This window comes from Aquarana catesbeiana, linkage group LG04 (genome assembly GCF_042186555.1).
Source record: "Aquarana catesbeiana isolate 2022-GZ linkage group LG04, ASM4218655v1, whole genome shotgun sequence".
NCBI classification, from domain to species: Eukaryota; Metazoa; Chordata; class Amphibia; order Anura; family Ranidae; genus Aquarana; species Aquarana catesbeiana.
The window spans coordinates 560,555,326-560,571,697 of NC_133327.1; the positions used below are offsets into that span (position 1 = coordinate 560,555,326).

At 44.2% G+C, this 16,372-nt stretch overlaps 1 protein-coding gene across 2 annotated transcripts in view; it reads left to right on the forward strand.

Annotated features, from left to right (window-relative positions):
* The window catches only part of LOC141140621 (dihydroxyacetone phosphate acyltransferase-like), a 102,403-nt gene extending 86,603 nt beyond the window's left edge, over positions 1–15,800 (forward strand). The window contains exons 14-16 of one of the 2 annotated variants that reach the window (XM_073628005.1): positions 4,613–4,706; positions 6,315–6,376; positions 13,177–15,800. In XM_073628005.1, the coding sequence (XP_073484106.1) occupies positions 4,613–4,706; positions 6,315–6,376; positions 13,177–13,214 (194 nt within the window). In that variant the 3' untranslated portion in view covers positions 13,215–15,800. Of the gene's footprint in view, positions 1–4,612; positions 4,712–6,314; positions 6,377–13,176 lie in introns of those variants that run through there. The other variant, XM_073628006.1, reaches the window with a different exon arrangement.
* The last annotated feature ends 572 nt before the right edge of the window (positions 15,801–16,372 follow it).

A 16,372-nucleotide genomic window follows, 5' to 3' on the forward strand; every position in this document is an offset into this window, starting at 1 on the left:
CTCTGACTGACTTAAATGTAAGGCAGTTTTTTCTAGCATTGCAAGCCGTTCATGATCTTTCTCCAAGGGGCCCGAGTGAAGCTGTTGATTGGCAACAAGACAGCAGTAGCTTACATTGCCCACCAAGGGAGCACCAAGTGTCTGTCTTTTCCTGTTACTTTCATTACATAAACTTTTTGCTGGACAGAGAGCTGCTTACAGGCAGTCTACTTACTAGGAAAGCAGGATCCACTAATGGATCAGTTAGGCAAATTATTTTCCCACAATAAGTACCTCAACTAGTATTGGCTCTATGGTACATTCCAGTGGTATTTCTCATAGAGAGTCCACCAAACACACAGATTCCGGTATTTGTAACAATGTACTAAGGTGAAGTGAAAAAAAGTGGATTCACAGTGCCATGGATTTTTCAATTGGTGTTTTGTCTTCCTCCAGTGTCCTTGATTATGAACATGTTTATGCCATACAGGTGCTTTCCACCTGCCGAAGAGGCCTTGGTTTTCATTGCTCCCCCAGATGTCATTCAGCACCACCAATCCTGTTTCCGGTCAAACAAGATCCTTTATGCCAAAGTTAATGGCAGCACCCCAATCCAGTGAGACTCTTAATAGCCTGGCTATTGAATGGGCCAGACTAGAGGTGCAGGGATTCTCATCTGAGGTGGTTCAGACCTTGGCGAAGACCACAAGACCATGAACGCTACATATGAGGATATGAAGGAAGGAAGTTCTGTTTGCTCAGCGAAATTTTCTCTCCTGTGTTCCCAGCTCTAGACATTTTTAAAAATCGGCACTTGAGGTTTTGTCTGGCATACAACTCCATTGAACAAATGCTTCATGTAGTCCGTAAACCATATACGACCACCAAGGAAATTCTTGTTCCCTTCACGGGACTTAGGCTTGGTTCTGAAAGCACTCATACAGGCATCCTTTGCTCCAATAGCTTCATTTCAATTGCGGTTCCTAGTGGTAAAACTAGTTCCTCTGACAGCAGTTGTTTCAGACAGAAGGATGTTGGAGGTTGCAGCACTTTCCTGCAAAGATCCCTTTTGTCTCTTTTTACCAGAAATAGTGATACTACTTCCATCTCCAAGTGGTATCCAGTTTCCAGGAAAACCTGGGGGCAGTCCCTCCCAAGCATTCACAGGGAGTCACTGAGTACCCAGCAGGAAGACTTCAGGTCCTTACACAAGTTGCTAACCATGTACATGCAAAGATCAAAGACATGAGGAAAGTGTACAATCCTTTTCATTTCTGGTTCTTGAGTCATCTTCTATTGGTTCACTAGGGTGATTAGATTGGCATGCAGGAAGTGGGCCTTTCTGCTCAGAAACAGGGGCAAGCTCCTTTGACCTATGGGGTGGCAGCCTTTGGGGCAGTTATGCCAGGATGTCACTGAAGGGTATTTGAGAGATGGCTAGCTCTTCATTGAACTTTACAAGCTAGGCGTGCAAGTCGGCAAGTTCTGCAAAGTTTGGGACGGGACATATATAATTTATTTTTGTCTTTGGCAGCTTTTCTGCTATTGTCAATGTTTCTTTTCATGTGTTCTCTCCCGCCCATTTATTCAGCTAGTTAAATCCCATTGTGTGCTGGCGTGAGGTATGGCCAGGAATATCGAAAATTGTTATCAAATACCCTAATTTTCCTTTCCTGGCCTGTCGTCCCGTCAGCACAGGACTCCCTCCCAAGTGGCCTGTCGCAGGCTAGATTATTGAAAACGTCAGTGGGGGGGGGCATCTCTTATTTAGCTAGGAAGAGGTGGTCATGTGGGCGCCAGATGAGGCGTTAACCCACTGTGTGCTGACGTGAGGACAGGCCAGGAAAGGAAAATTACCTTAAGTATTTGATAACAATTTTCCCTAATATTGTATTTTGTTTCAATAACGTATCTCCTGAATGTTATTTGGGTTTTGAGTGACCCTGCCAGTGTAGTCAACAGGGAGGCAGTGTAAATAAAGATACAATTTGCATCTATAACATATGCATGTTAACTGTGGTGCCTTACTGACAAACTTGGTAAAGCTGTAGCTACTGTATGTATGTTACTTTTTTAAAAAATTAAAACAAATATGGTTGTTTAACATATGTCAGTAAAAATTTTAGCTGAAATTTAAAGTGTATGTCCAGCCAAAAGCTTTAGATTTGGATAGGATAGGGAAGCATTAGTACTAGGAGTAAGTTTGTTTTACTGCTATCCATGGCTCTGCTTGCAGAGGCTCAAAGCACCCCTGACACCATCCTCACAGAGTCTGACCCTTCTCAGCCTCCATCTCAATGTGTGCTTTGAGGCTCCTATTACCATCTCTGATTCAGATTGAGAGGCCTCACAGTTTACTCCTGGTAAGGCTGTTCTGGAGCAAACTGCATATAACTCAGTTTTGCAAGGGATTGTTTCTTACCTGACTGATGCAGTACATACTGCCCTACTCTGCATTTAGAGAATCAGCCAGCTGTTCTAGACCTAGGTTCCTTTAGAGGTCCTACACCTGCAAAGTTTCCTGCTGCACCCGGTATTTAAGGTATGACAACTGGAAACAACCTGTAGGATTTTGGGCCCCTCCTGAGAATGTGATGGCGTTCTTTTGCGTTGAAAGGTAAATAATTGCTAAGTGGTCTCTGCCCACTGCACTCACTCCAGTAATCTACCCTTACAAGCATACAACCAAAGAGGATGATGGTGTTCTCAGAAATTCTCCTGACAGACAGTTACAGATCTCAGTTTGAATTAGAAGGGGTGACTCTCCATTTTGTGTTTATGGTGACCTTGGTTTGTCAAACTGTGTCACAATGGGTTCAGTATCTTACCAAAGACCCCTCCCTCACAAGGCAAGCCATCATGTCATGGAGCATTTTGAAGGAATGTCTGAAGCCTTGCACTTTACTTGTGATGGTCTCTTGTGTCTCACATGGGGATGATGTCTGTTTTATATGAATACAGCAAATTGGTTACATGTTTAGGATGCTATCATTAGTGATGCCACTGGTTTGTCAGAGTGTGCTTCTGCCGCAATGAAATAGGTCTGTGGATGAGGCATAAGAACCCCATCTTTCTTCTTCATCTACTACAGTAGTACCTCATAGGCAATCAGAGCCTATACCCCACTCAAGCTGCAGGTTTCAAAGCCAGAGGTCCTCTGTCCCCACTGCTCAGCCACCTGCATAAATGTGTACCTTAACTTCTGCAAGTGGAGCGCTGTTTGTTTATCCTGCTGGGTCTTTTGGTAGATTGCCTCCCAATATTTTGGTGCACAGGTCTCTCCTGTAGCCTCCATTCTAGTACCTTGAATAAGGAATCTCCATCAGCTGCACCTCCTCACCCTCCAGGTATTACTGCAGCTTATTGTGCTTTTCCCCAGGTTTGTTTGGGGTCATTGCACCCTGGGACCTCTGATACTTAGTAGGAGCCTACCTTTGGGAATGGTATTCCACTCAAACTCACACTTATCTTTGCAGTTCCCACAGGTGGTTGCAACCCTTCTGTTGCTTGAATCTCCTTAGTCCCGTCCCTCTTGAGTGACTCCTGGACTTACATGTCAACATTGATCAGTCCTTATGGCCCTCTATCCTAGCAAGAGCTTAACTCCTCTGTGCTCTTTAGCAGTTATGGACCCTACTCATAGAGTAGGCCAGTCTTTTAAATCCACCCCATTGCCTTTTTCTTGCATCCCCATTGTAGAATGTTTAGGAGATCTCTCTTGAAAAAAACATTTCTTATTTATTCTCACAGTTGCCAAAGGTCACATTAGTACCCTGCTTCATATCCCATCTAAGAGAGAATAATATAAGTCCAGAGGCCTTTGTGGGATCTGATCACTGGGGGAAAGGTCCTCTTTGTGCGGCCGATCTGTGGTCTTTTGATGTAGGTTTGGGCAGCCAGCGATTTTTACTACATTAGTTGTTGGTCTGTTTTCTCCCATTCAGTGTTTGTTCCACCTTTGGTGGGTGGATGGTTGGTCCTCCACTTGAGCTCATCGTTCCTTCAGATAGCAGTTTCTCCTAAGCTGTGATTACCTGTACTGGCCTGAAGCACCTGGTTGATCCTTGGTAGCCTCCCATTGGTTGTGGCAATTTCCAAATTTGATCTGGTTCTTTGTTCCTCAATCCTGGATTCAGGTGTAGATTCCTTTAGATAATCTGTTGTAGACATACCTCCAAGCTTGTTGGACCATTCAGTGGCTGTTGCCCATCCCTCAGTTAGATTGCTTTTTTGACATCCCAACTGTTTAGGAATTCCTGTATCCCCCAAGGGACAAAAACAAAAATCCATTTTTGATACTTACCCTAAAAAGGAGACATGATGGTGGAATGGGGAATTATATAGGGGCTGGCTTCAATGTTTTTTGTTTGCCAGTGTTCCAGCCTCCTGTAAGCAGCAGTATAACTTTACTGTTCAAAAATTCCTAAATTCTTGTGACTCTCATTGGGCTTCAAGAAAAAGATTTATGGTAAATACAAAAATCTTATTTTTTCTGCACTTTTGGTATCCTATTACATGCAATACATGAATGATTATTATTTTGCAAAGAGTGCAACAACATACTTCTCTGCTATTTCCTAAATATGTAATCTATTTTATACCATTTCCAACTGTTTATTTTGTGTCTTCACAGGAGCCAGCAGTTGTTATGAATCTTTGTCTTCTGATATGTTGAAGAACTCACTGGCATCTTTTGTGAAGCTAGGTGTTGTGGAGGCCAGTAAATCGTAAGAGCAATACTCTACATCTAATATAACATAATGCAGGTGTGGGTTGGTGAAAAGAAAAGTAGTGAAGCATATACAGCATATACATAGGATTTACTTCAGGGATTTATACTTCTTAGTGCATTGAAATTCTACCCTACTAACTCAAGATTTTGTGTAAGAATAATTTCCTTTTGATTTTAGTATAGTGCCTTCCATTTTTTTATTGTGCTGTGATGTCGGTTAGCCAGTTTATTGCTAGGATGATATTTTATGTCCAGGGCAAAATACACATTTATTGGTTTAATATCAGTAACTATTTATACAACTTACTCAGATTAATTATAGAAGAAAAGTAATAAGAAAGGGAATTACTTTTCAAAAAAGGCTTATGTGCACAGTCCTTCAAATATACCCACTTTGCAAAAAAATTCTGAATTGAATTCCTAAATGTGGATAAGAAGGTGTATACACTTCTCCGCCTGCCCAGGGTTACTGGCCTTTTGAGGATAGTAGAGAGATTAAACTTATCTGGAGAACATGCCATTACTTCCTTATGAATTATGAAAATAAAGCTATTAACCCAGATGCAGAAAAATAATCTCTCATACACTTCTATCTTAAGAGTATGCATTCATATCTTAATGGCAGTCATAGAAATCCATGGGTCAACTGCTATTATAGTTTTATATTTATGGTGTTGGCAAAAAAAGCAGCAAGCCTCTGTTCTGCTTCCTAAATGTGTACCCCAAAGAGAATTGTGGCAAAAGCTTCAGAACCACTGCTTACTAGCAAAATCAAATTAAAAATGTATTTCTGCTTTCCTACACTGCAACATTACTAATTTCCTAGATCAGTTTTGCCCAAGTTGCCAACTTAATAAATATAGCAAATTATTTTTGTCTATGCAATCTCTTTTTAAAAATTCACATACATTTTTTTATTGCTAATTTCTGTTAAAAGATTATATTCTATCTGTAAAATGTATGCTCTACAAGGTACAGTGAAATACCTCTTGTCATTTGAATAGTCATGAGTTTAAAGTTTGTGTGACAAGTTTTGCATTGTTTGTTAAAGCTACACTCCATATAACCAGTGTAGCTTGCTTTGCATACTACCTCTATTGGAGTCATACGTTCATCTGTACACGCTACTTTTATACCTGTCCACTAACAAGTGTGTATACTGCCTTCATACCGGTCCACTGCTTAGTTTGCACACCGCCCTCATATCTGTCTAGTGTGCACGCTACCTTTATACCTGTCCACTATCAAATGTGTAAATCAATGAAACATTCATCACATGGAAAATTCTTGTGCAATTAAACTAAAACTTTCAAGAGAAAAATATGAAAGGCTGCGATTGTTATCTCCTTCTAGAAAAGCTTGTTCCTGGGTTGTTATGCTGACCCTCTGGCTTCATTACTTACATTTACTGTAAATGAATACCAAGTAGCCCCTGAGTTTACTTGGTGTACTGTATTTTTGCTTGAAACATAAACGTATCAAACTCATACAGTATACAATGATCAGAATGCTTAGCTTAGAATCCCACTTTTTTTTTCATAATCTGCTCAACCTACAGTAAACTATATATATTTTGTTAAGTTATAGTGTGTTTGTTTGCTAGGTCAAGTGGAACAAACTATATTGCACACAGGAAGACTGCAAAGGATATGGTGCCAATACTTGGTAAGGTGCTGAGTGCTTTGATCATGTCAGCCTATGGTTTTGCCACATGATACATTATGTCATACTGTATGTTATTGCATTGTGTCTACTTATAGCCTTGTCAAGGAACTCCTACACAATTCCTAATTTACAAAAACTCAATCTTAGGACGTTGTCTTATGAATTTTTTTCCTGTTTAGACAGGGGTGTTTTGAGGGCGTGTCCAAGATGGCGCAGAGATCGGTCGCTTGTTAACTCCGCTCTCCTCTCCGGCAGCAATATCCTGAACGAATCCTGGTGTTCAAGGCTCGCCCAGCACGTCCGGTTTGGCAGCTGATTGGGGAGAAGCTCGGGCGATGCCCGCAGGCAGGAAAACAGGCTCAAAATCGAACGCTGCCACCCCTGTAAGCGCCCGTTACACGCCGCGGCCTACTCTGCACGCAGCCTCCCACATGGAAACTCAGACGGATCCGCCGCCTGCGGGGACCATAGAGGCGGGCTCGGCGGCATTTGAAGCCCTCATGACGGCAATATCCACTTGTCAGGCTGCTCTGACCACAAAAATAGAGCATGTCCAGACGGAGACGGCACTTATCCGCAGAGACATAGATAAGTTCCGGGAACGAGTGACGGAGGTGGAGAGAAGGGTCTCGGACACGGAAGACGCCCTGAGGGAACAGCATGCGGACATCCGAGCACTACAACTAAAGGTAAAGCACCTTGAAAACAGAGCGGAAGACGCCGAGAACCGCAACAGGCGCAATAACCTGCGGGTTCTCGGCCTCCCGGAGGGGGCTGAGGGAGAAGATCCGGTGGGATTCATGGAGGGCCTACTACCAACCCTGCTTCCCCGAGCAAAGTTCTCTCCACACTTTTCTATTGAGAGAGCACACCACATCCCAGCCACCAGAGGGCCCCCAGGGAATCCACCTCGCACCTTTATATTCAAGTTGCTACATTACTGGGACTGTGACACGGTGCTGAGGGCAGCCCGCCTGCAAGGAGAGCTAAAATTTGCAAATGCGAAATTGCTCATATTCCCTGACTACACAGTGGAGACTCAGCGTCAAAGAAAAGCATTTGATCATGTTCGCGGTATGCTGCGTCAGAAAGGCTTAAAATCCAGCATGCTTTTCCCTGCGAAGCTACGTGTCCAAGATGGGGAACGTGTTCAGTTTTTCACATCGCCAAGGGATGCCGCGGCGTGGGTCGAGTCGCTACCTAACTGATCCGACATGTGGTACGTGCAACGTTTGATTCATGTTGTACTGCTGGACTGCATTCCTTGCTCCCAAACCTGAACTTGACTAATGTGCCTCATGCAAGTGGAAGTTTATATGTTGCCGAGATCTTCACAGCATGGATGGGGGGATTGTGTGGCGGTTACGTGCCCCTTCAGAATGGAGGATGACGGGGGGAGGGGATGTGGTCTGAGAGCACTTCCTTATCAGGTTTGCTCCTTGTTACCCTGATCTTTCTGTGGGAGTATGCTCTTGCCTTGACCTTTAATCCGAAGAGAGCCGATGGGAGGCCGGGAGGGAGGCGGAGGTCGTGGCCCTTGAAACCACACGGTTGCTTCCACCCCTTAATACCAGTCACTTCACATACCAACCATCAAGGACAGGAGGACATGCAGTCTGATCTAAATGGCTATCCTACGGGCAGGACTGGGAATCAATACGTCGCCTGAGTTGATTATTTGATGGCACTACTGACCAAGAACGTTAGCCAGATTCAGCAGTACTAAGCTGGGAGGGGACCTCTGACTTTGTTATTTTACTATGGGTTGTATTTTTTCCTGTCTTTTCTCTCAAGTCCCCCCAGCCTTTAAGAATGAGCCCCCGGGGATCCGGGTGATTTACACAGGTTAATTTCTTTGTTTTTTATTTTTATTTTTCTGCCGGACTGTTCTATACATACAGGCTAAAAAGGTAGTGCGCTTTTTGCACATTGCCCCCAAGTTGAGCTAGTTAGCTCTTGTTTTCGCCTGGGGAGAGATGCCCTCCTACTGTATCGGGGGATGGGCGGGGTGGGGGGGGGGTTCACCAGCTATCTCGGCCTGCTGTTGCGGGCCTTGTGTTGCCTCTATTGTTTATGTTTGTTTTTTCTTTCTTTCTTTTTACGGTATAAGACAGTATTGATGTTAACTACTAATGTCATTGAATTGTTAGTTTCAGTCTCCCTTATGAATCTTGTTGGGCCTATGAGCCGGGTCGAGGAATGCCTTTTATATATTGGTCCTTCTAATTTATTCATTGGTCGCTTAGATGTCTTCTCTTAAAATAATCTCCTGGAACACCAGAGGACTTAACTCACCTATAAAAAGGTCTTTGGTATTCCAATTTGTCAAGTCCTACCGTCCTCACATCTGTGTGTTCCAAGAGACGCATCTGATCGGCAAGAAGACGTTATCCCTTAAAAAACCGTGGGTGGGCTACCATTATCATTCAACGTATTCCACTTTCTCCAGAGGGGTAAGCATCCTTATCCTTAAATCACTCCCCTTTAAGCTCCTCGATCTGGCTCTGGACCCTAATGGGAGATTTGTGGTGATTCATGCGCTGATCCATCATATTCCCTGGGTAATAGCAGGCATTTACCTTCCTCCTCCGGCCTCCCTCCAGGTTTTAAACCAAATCACATCAAAGGTGGCTGAATTCTCCACTGACAATGTGGTCCTCCTGGGAGACTTTAACCTCGTTCCGGATGCAGAGCTGGACAGGATGTCTCCTGCTGGTACGACCCGGAAGGGGCTTGCAGACTGGGCTGACACATATGGCCTTGTTGATCTGTGGCGGTGGAAGTTTCCTCAAGATAGAGCTTTCACGTGTCACTCTGCCTCCCATAAAACCTTCTCCCGTATTGACCTTGTCTACGCGGGCAATCCGGTTCTCCCTAAGGTCCGTGACGTTAGGATTCTTTCCCGAGGTGTTTCGGACCACGCTCCACTTCTTCTGGAATTAGACCTTTCACTGGCCTCCTCGGACAGGCTCTGGAGACTGTCGAGGTATTGGGTCTCGGATGTGGAGGTGGAGCCGAAGTACAGAGGGGAATTGGAATTGTTCTGGGGGATAAATGCGGGTACAGCTTCAGCCTCCTCCGTATGGGATGCTTTTAAGGCATTATCTAGGGGACAATACCAAAAACTTATAACCGGGGTCCGTCGAGCTCGTAGGGAGGAACTTACTAGCTTAGAACTAGAGACGACACGTCAGGAAGCAGCATATATTAGGGCACCGAGTCCACAGTCCTATGCCAGATTGCAGTCCCTTTTGCGAGACACCCTCCTGTTAAGGACATCCCTCACGCAGAAGAGGCTCCTTCATCAAACACAAAGAATTTTCGAGCAGGGGGAAAGGACAGGTCACCTATTAGCTTGGCTCTCCAAGGAGCAGACGGTGGGAATGTCCATAGGGCAAATTCGGGCAGCAGATAACTCACTACTGTCCACCCCAGCTGAAATTAACCAGGAATTCATCTCCTTCTATCAGTCACTATATAGTTCCAAGGTGTCCTACGAATTGGAGGAGCTCACTGCATACCTAGACGGGGTCGACATCCCGACACTCACCCCAACGTACGCTGCCAAGTTGGATAGCCCCATCAAAGTTGAGGAAATACATAAGGCCATGAAAATGATGCAAACCGGGAAGACACCGGGACCGGACGGATTCCCGGTAGAGTTCTACAAACTTTATGCCGAACAACTTGCCCCTAAGCTTCAAACACTGTTTGCCAAGTCAATGGAGGCGGCACGCCTCCCAGACTCCATGAGTGAGGCGGTAATAATTGTTATCCCCAAGCCCGGAAAAGACCCTACCCTTTGTTCATCTTATCGTCCCATATCTCTACTTAACGTATATACAAAAATTCTTGCCAAAATTCTGGCAAACAGACTCAATTCGGTCATTACAGCTCTGGTTCATCCTGACCAGACGGGATTTATGCCTGGAAGGGGGACAGACATAAATATTCGGCGCTTACACACACATATAGCAATAGCCCCCTTGGATGGGCAGGAAGTGGTGGCCTCACTCGACGCCGAGAAGGCTTTCGACTCGGTCGAGTGGGGCTACCTCTGGGAGGTCCTTGACAGATTTGGGTTCGGACCCAAGTTTCTAAAATGGCTCAAAATGCTTTACTCCCACCCGACCGCTAGAATCCGTACCAATGGGACCCTTTCCGGGGCGTTCACGCTGGGGAGAGGTACGAGACAAGGCTGTCCGCTCTCCCCGGCGCTGTTTGCCCTGGCACTGGAGCCCCTTGCAGCCCTTCTGCGGGTGGGTGACTCGGTCAGGGGACTGCGTGTAGGCCCCCTGGTGGAGAAACTCTCATTGTACGCGGATGACTCCCTTTTATACCTAGCGGATCCCTTTGATTCCCTAAAATCGGCCCTAGCAATTATTGACAAATTTGGCTACTTCACTGGTATCAAAATTAATTGGAATAAATCAGTCCTCTTCCCTCTGAGCCCAACAATGCCCCTGGTAGACACTGATATCCCTTTGCAATGGACACAGGAACTTAAATATCTGGGAGTGAAGGTGGGTGGGGATCTAGCAGGCTATCTTGACAGGAACGTTCTCCCGCTGCTTTCTCAACTCCAACAGAAATGCTCCACCTGGAAATCTCTCCCACTGACCCCAGTAGGGAGGGGAAACCTCCTGAAAATGGTGTACCTGCCAAAATTCTTATACTTTTTTAGACACACTCCTGTAACAATCCCTAAGTCATTTTTCCGGAGGTTGGAGAGCGTGGTGGTCTCCTTTGTATGGGCGGGTAGGGTCCCGAGGGTTGCAAAGAACATACTCTATCTCCCCCTATCCAGCGGTGGTTTAGCACTACCCAATTTCCTGATGTACTATTGGGCCGCTGTTCTAGTAACGGTGAGGTGGTGGTTCGCGCAACCCCAACTTAATCCAGCAGTCAACCTTGAGGCGGCTATCTTGGGCTCTTACGCGGCCCTATCTAATTTACCGTATAGAGGAGTGAAGGCTGGGGCCGAGGTTACAGGCCCTATGAGGGCTACCATCCAGGTCTGGAGATCTTCCAGGGCCGCCCTCATGAGGGAATCCTCTATTTCCCCGCACACCCCATTGTGGGCGAACCCCATGCTCCCCCACCTCCGGACTATACCCGACCCGGCAAGTTGGGCCAGAAAAGGGATTGTTAAACTAAAGCATGTTATCCGTAGAGAGGGTATAATTCCGTTCCGGGAGCTGAGGCTGGGCCATGCACTGACGCAAACCTTTCTCTTTAGATATAGGCAGCTACACCATGCTCTTAGAGCACAGTTTCCCTCCCAGGTAACCCTCGAGCCAAACCCGATAGAACGTGTCCTAATTTCGGGAATACTGGATAAGCCTCTTTCAACCCTTTACATGCACCTCACAGTGGCTCATGATGTTAAGACAATTAGGTTGATGGCTAAATGGCAGGCTGATATCCCCTCTTTGGGGGAGGAGGAGTGGGAGGAGTGCCTGTCAACTTATATCCCCTCTATGATAGCGGCTAGGGACAGGTTTGCTCAATTAAAATTCCTTCACAGGGCATATTACACACCGCAAAGGCTGGCTAATATATATCCAGGGCTCAGCCCCAACTGCAACAGATGTGGAGTAGAGGTGGGTTCCTTCTTTCACACAGTATGGTCATGCACAAGATTACGCCCATATTGGACTTCGGTGGCAGAAATCTTAGGTAACATATGTGGACTCAAAATCCCGCTTAACCCCCTTACTATGCTACTGAGTCACTTGGAGGATATAGAGGGAGATCGCTACACTAAACTCTGTCTTACTTATTCCCTATATTACGCGAGGAGAGAAATACTCCTCAGGTGGAAACAGAAAGAGCCCCCAACTATAACAGCTTGGCAAAAGTCGATCAATGGCGTGTTGCCTCTGTATAAGCTTACCTATGAGGGCAGGAACTGCCCACAGAAATATGACAAAATATGGTCAAAGTGGGTAAATACATGTGGTTGAGTATAGTCGGGGTTCATGGCCCCTTGGGCTGGCGGACACCTGCGATCTAGTTTACATAATGAGCGGAGACCTGACTGACGACAAGCACCTATCTTTGGTGTGATGCGGGGAGGTTGGGAGGAGGAGGCTGAGAGGTGAAGGAGTCAATGAGGAAGAGGGGAGGAAGCGGATATGCCGTTCATGAAAATGTGTGGTGGTGGACGGTTCCCCCCGCCCCCGGCCCCCCCCCCCCACATCCCCTCTTACCCCTGCCCAGTTCTCCACATTTCCCCTTCCATCTCCTCCTTCTCTCTGCTGGAGAACCGGGGACGAAATAATAACACCCAGGAGGGGACCTCCCGACCCCACTTTGCTTCGGTTTCCATGTGAGTGATTTTGTGGCTACCCCTCCTGTATCAGCGTATGTAGCTCTCATAGGGCCCCTGGTTACTAGATAGGAGGTTACATTAAGATCCGACCATCCATATAAAGAAACGAAAGTATATTATTGGGAAACTCTGTATCTGTAATTATTAATATTCCTATGTATGACTCCTTCTAAATCTGTACTGTCTTATTGCTTAATAAAACTTTTTCTGTTAAAAAAAAAAAAAAAAAAAGACAGGGGTGTTTTGTTAAATGTGTTTTTATAATGGCTTTTATTTCTATCATTTATAACGTATGCTCTCACATACTCCTTTAAATACAACAGAACATTTTAATGGGTCCCAAAATTATAGCTTTTGTTTGCGAGAATTTATTTTGCAAAATTCTTTCAAAGCTCAGAAAAAGAAGTACAGCATTACGCTGAATACATCTTTTGACACTGATTCCATTATTCTTTTACTTTTATAGAAGTACATCAAGGAAAATTCCCAGCAGCCAGACTCTAAGGATCTTAGCCAAATTTCACATTCCATCTCCAGTGGTGGCCGCTTGACAAAAATATAATTTATTGAAACACAGAAGCCAGCTCTCAGCGTGCAGTCCATGGACAAGCTACAATAACCACGCCATTCAACAGATACCACTGTGAAATACTATATTAGATATTCTTCTGTTGAAAATGTACAGCTCAAACTAGGCTGGAGAATTTAAATTCAGTAAATGTGTCTTACTATAGGCAATTGTACAAAATAAACACTTAAGGGCATATTTACAAAGCAGTGAAGACAACTTTCAATGACTTTACTGGTGGTGAATCAATCGTTGTTAATAAAAACACCTGCACCAGGAAGGTTCCCCTACAATGGATATTAACCACTTAAGTCCCGGACCATTTTGCTGGCCAAAGACCAGAGCACTTTTTGCGATTGGGCACTGCGTCGCTTCAACTGACAATTGCGGTCGTGCGACGTGGCTCCCAAACAAAATCGACGTCCTTTTTTTCCCACAAATAGATCTTTCTTTTGGTGGTATTTGATCACCCCTGCGGTTTTTATTTTTTGGGCTATAAACAAAAAAGAGCGACAATTTTGAAAAAAACACATTATTTTTTACATTTTGCTATAATAAATATCCCCCAAAAATACATAAAAAAACATTTTTTTCCCCTCAATGTAGGCCGATACGTATTCTTTTACATATTTTTGGTAAAAAAAAAATCGCAATAAGCTTTTATTGATTGGTTTGCGCAAAAGTTATAGCGTTTACAAAATAGGGGATAGTTTTATGGAATTTTTATTAATATATTTTTTTTTACTAGTAATGGCGGCGATCAGCAATTTTTATCATGACTGCGACATTATGGCGGACACATCGGACATTTTTGACACGTTTTTGGGACCACTGTCATTTATACAGCAATCAGTGCTATACAAATGCACTGATTCCTGTGTAAATGACACTGGCAGTGAAGGGGTTAACCACTAGGGGGCAGTGTAAGGGTTAAGTATGTCCTGGGGAGTGATTCTAACTGTGAGGGGGCGTGGCTACATGTGACATTTTACTGATCTCTGCTCCCATCTGGGAGCAGAGATCAGTGACACTGTCACTAGGCAGAACGGGGAGATGCTTGTTTACATTAGCATCTCCCCGTTCTTCCGCTCCGTGAGGCAATCGCGGGTATCCCCGCGTCGATCGAGTCTGCGGGATCCGCGACCCGACTCACGGAGCTCCTGGCCAGCGCGTGCGCCGCCGGCGGCATGCATGCAATGGCACAGCGCCCTTTATTGTAATTGGCTATATCAATATATTACTTTATAGGTTATGGTATTTTCCCCTCATTTACATACTACTATAAAGGGAAATGCAATAGTGTGAATAACCTTTCAACTCTTTAAGCACCTAAGCTCTGCTCGTAGAAGGAATGTTAGTAGCAGTAAATGAACAGAAAGAATGCTGTATTCCACACCAGGGAAATTAGGGGCAGAAAGTGCCATTTTCTAGCTCAGGGTAGAATGTGAGAAAATTGTTAATGTGCCATAATTAATGTTTTATGATTTCTGGGAAATTATAATTCTTAACTGGAATTCTAATATACATGGACCGATGTGCATTCCTAACCATTGTACAGTATACTGTTGTGCTTTTTTTTTTTATCATATTTTAATTTATATAAATTTTTAGAAAAACTTTTTCTACTAATTTCCTACCAAAAGGTTGTTCTTTTTTGTGTTTTTCATTGTTCTAAATAACTTTCAATGACTATCAGATGTTTTTTTTTTTTTTAATGATAGCAGACTAATTGTGACTATACTTTATGCAGTGTCCTATAAATCATATTTAAATATGATGAAATTGTAGTCAATGATATTGTAGTTAAAATTAAGAATAAAACCTGTTGGTAGTTATATTTTATCATTTTTTTCATTGATGTGAGTTTTGAATAGGTGTCATTAGGGAGATTACTTACTGCTGAAACAGAAGTTCATTGGATCTTTACATTTTTCGGTGATGAAGGTCAAAACAAGAAGTGGATAGAAGAGTTGTCCACCTAATTCCAAAGCAAACACTCAAACTAGCATGCAGTTTGGATATCTTGTACTGCACCTGCTTTGTTAGGGCAGATACTGACCATGTGGCTTAAAGCTGACCTCCAGACAGATATAAAAGACACATATCAATGCAGATCTGTATTTAACCGGTTCCCGACCAGCGCACACCGATGTACATCGGCAGAATGGCACGGCTGGGCAAATGGACTTACAGGTACATCCATTTGAATTCTCCGCCATGCCATTGCGTGCGTGCCGCCGGCCGGGAGCTCCGTCAGTCGGGTCGCGGGTCCCGCGGACTCGATCGCCGCGGGGATACCCGCGATCGCCTCACGGAGAGGACGAACGGGGAGATGCTCATGTAAACAGCATCTCCACATTCTGCCTAGTGACAGTGTCACTGATCACAGCTCCCTGTCATCGGGAGCAGTGATCAGAGTAATGACACTGCTGGCTCATCCCCCTACAGTTAGTAATCACTCCCCTAGGACATACTTAACCCCTCCCCGCCCCCTAGTGGTTAACCCCTTCACGGCCAGTGTCATTTACACAGTAATCAGTGCATTTTTAATCACACTGATCGCTGTATAAATGACAATGGTCCCAAAAATGTGTCAAAAATGTCTGACATGTCCACCATAACGTCGCAGTCACAATAAAAATCGCCGATCGCCGCCATTACTAGTAAAAAAAAAAATTATTAATACAAATGCCATAAAACTATCCCCTATTTAGTAAACGCTATAACTTTTGTGCAAACCAATCAATAAACGCTTATTGCGATTTTTTTTTTTTTTTACCAAAAATATGTAGAAGAATACGATCGGCCTAAACTGAGGAAAAAAAATGTTTTTTTAAATATTTTTGGGGGATATTTATTATAGCAAAATGTAAAAAATAATGCTTTTTTTTCAAAATTGTCGCTCTTATTTTGTTTATAGCGCAAAAAATAAAAATCGGAGAGGCGATCAAATACCACCAAAAGAAAGCTCTATTTGTGGGGAAAAAAGGACGTCAATTTTGTTTGGGAGCCACGTCGCACCACCGCGCAATTGTCAGTTAAAGCGACGCAGTGCCGAATTGCAAAAACGCTATGGTCAGGAAGGGGGTAAAAT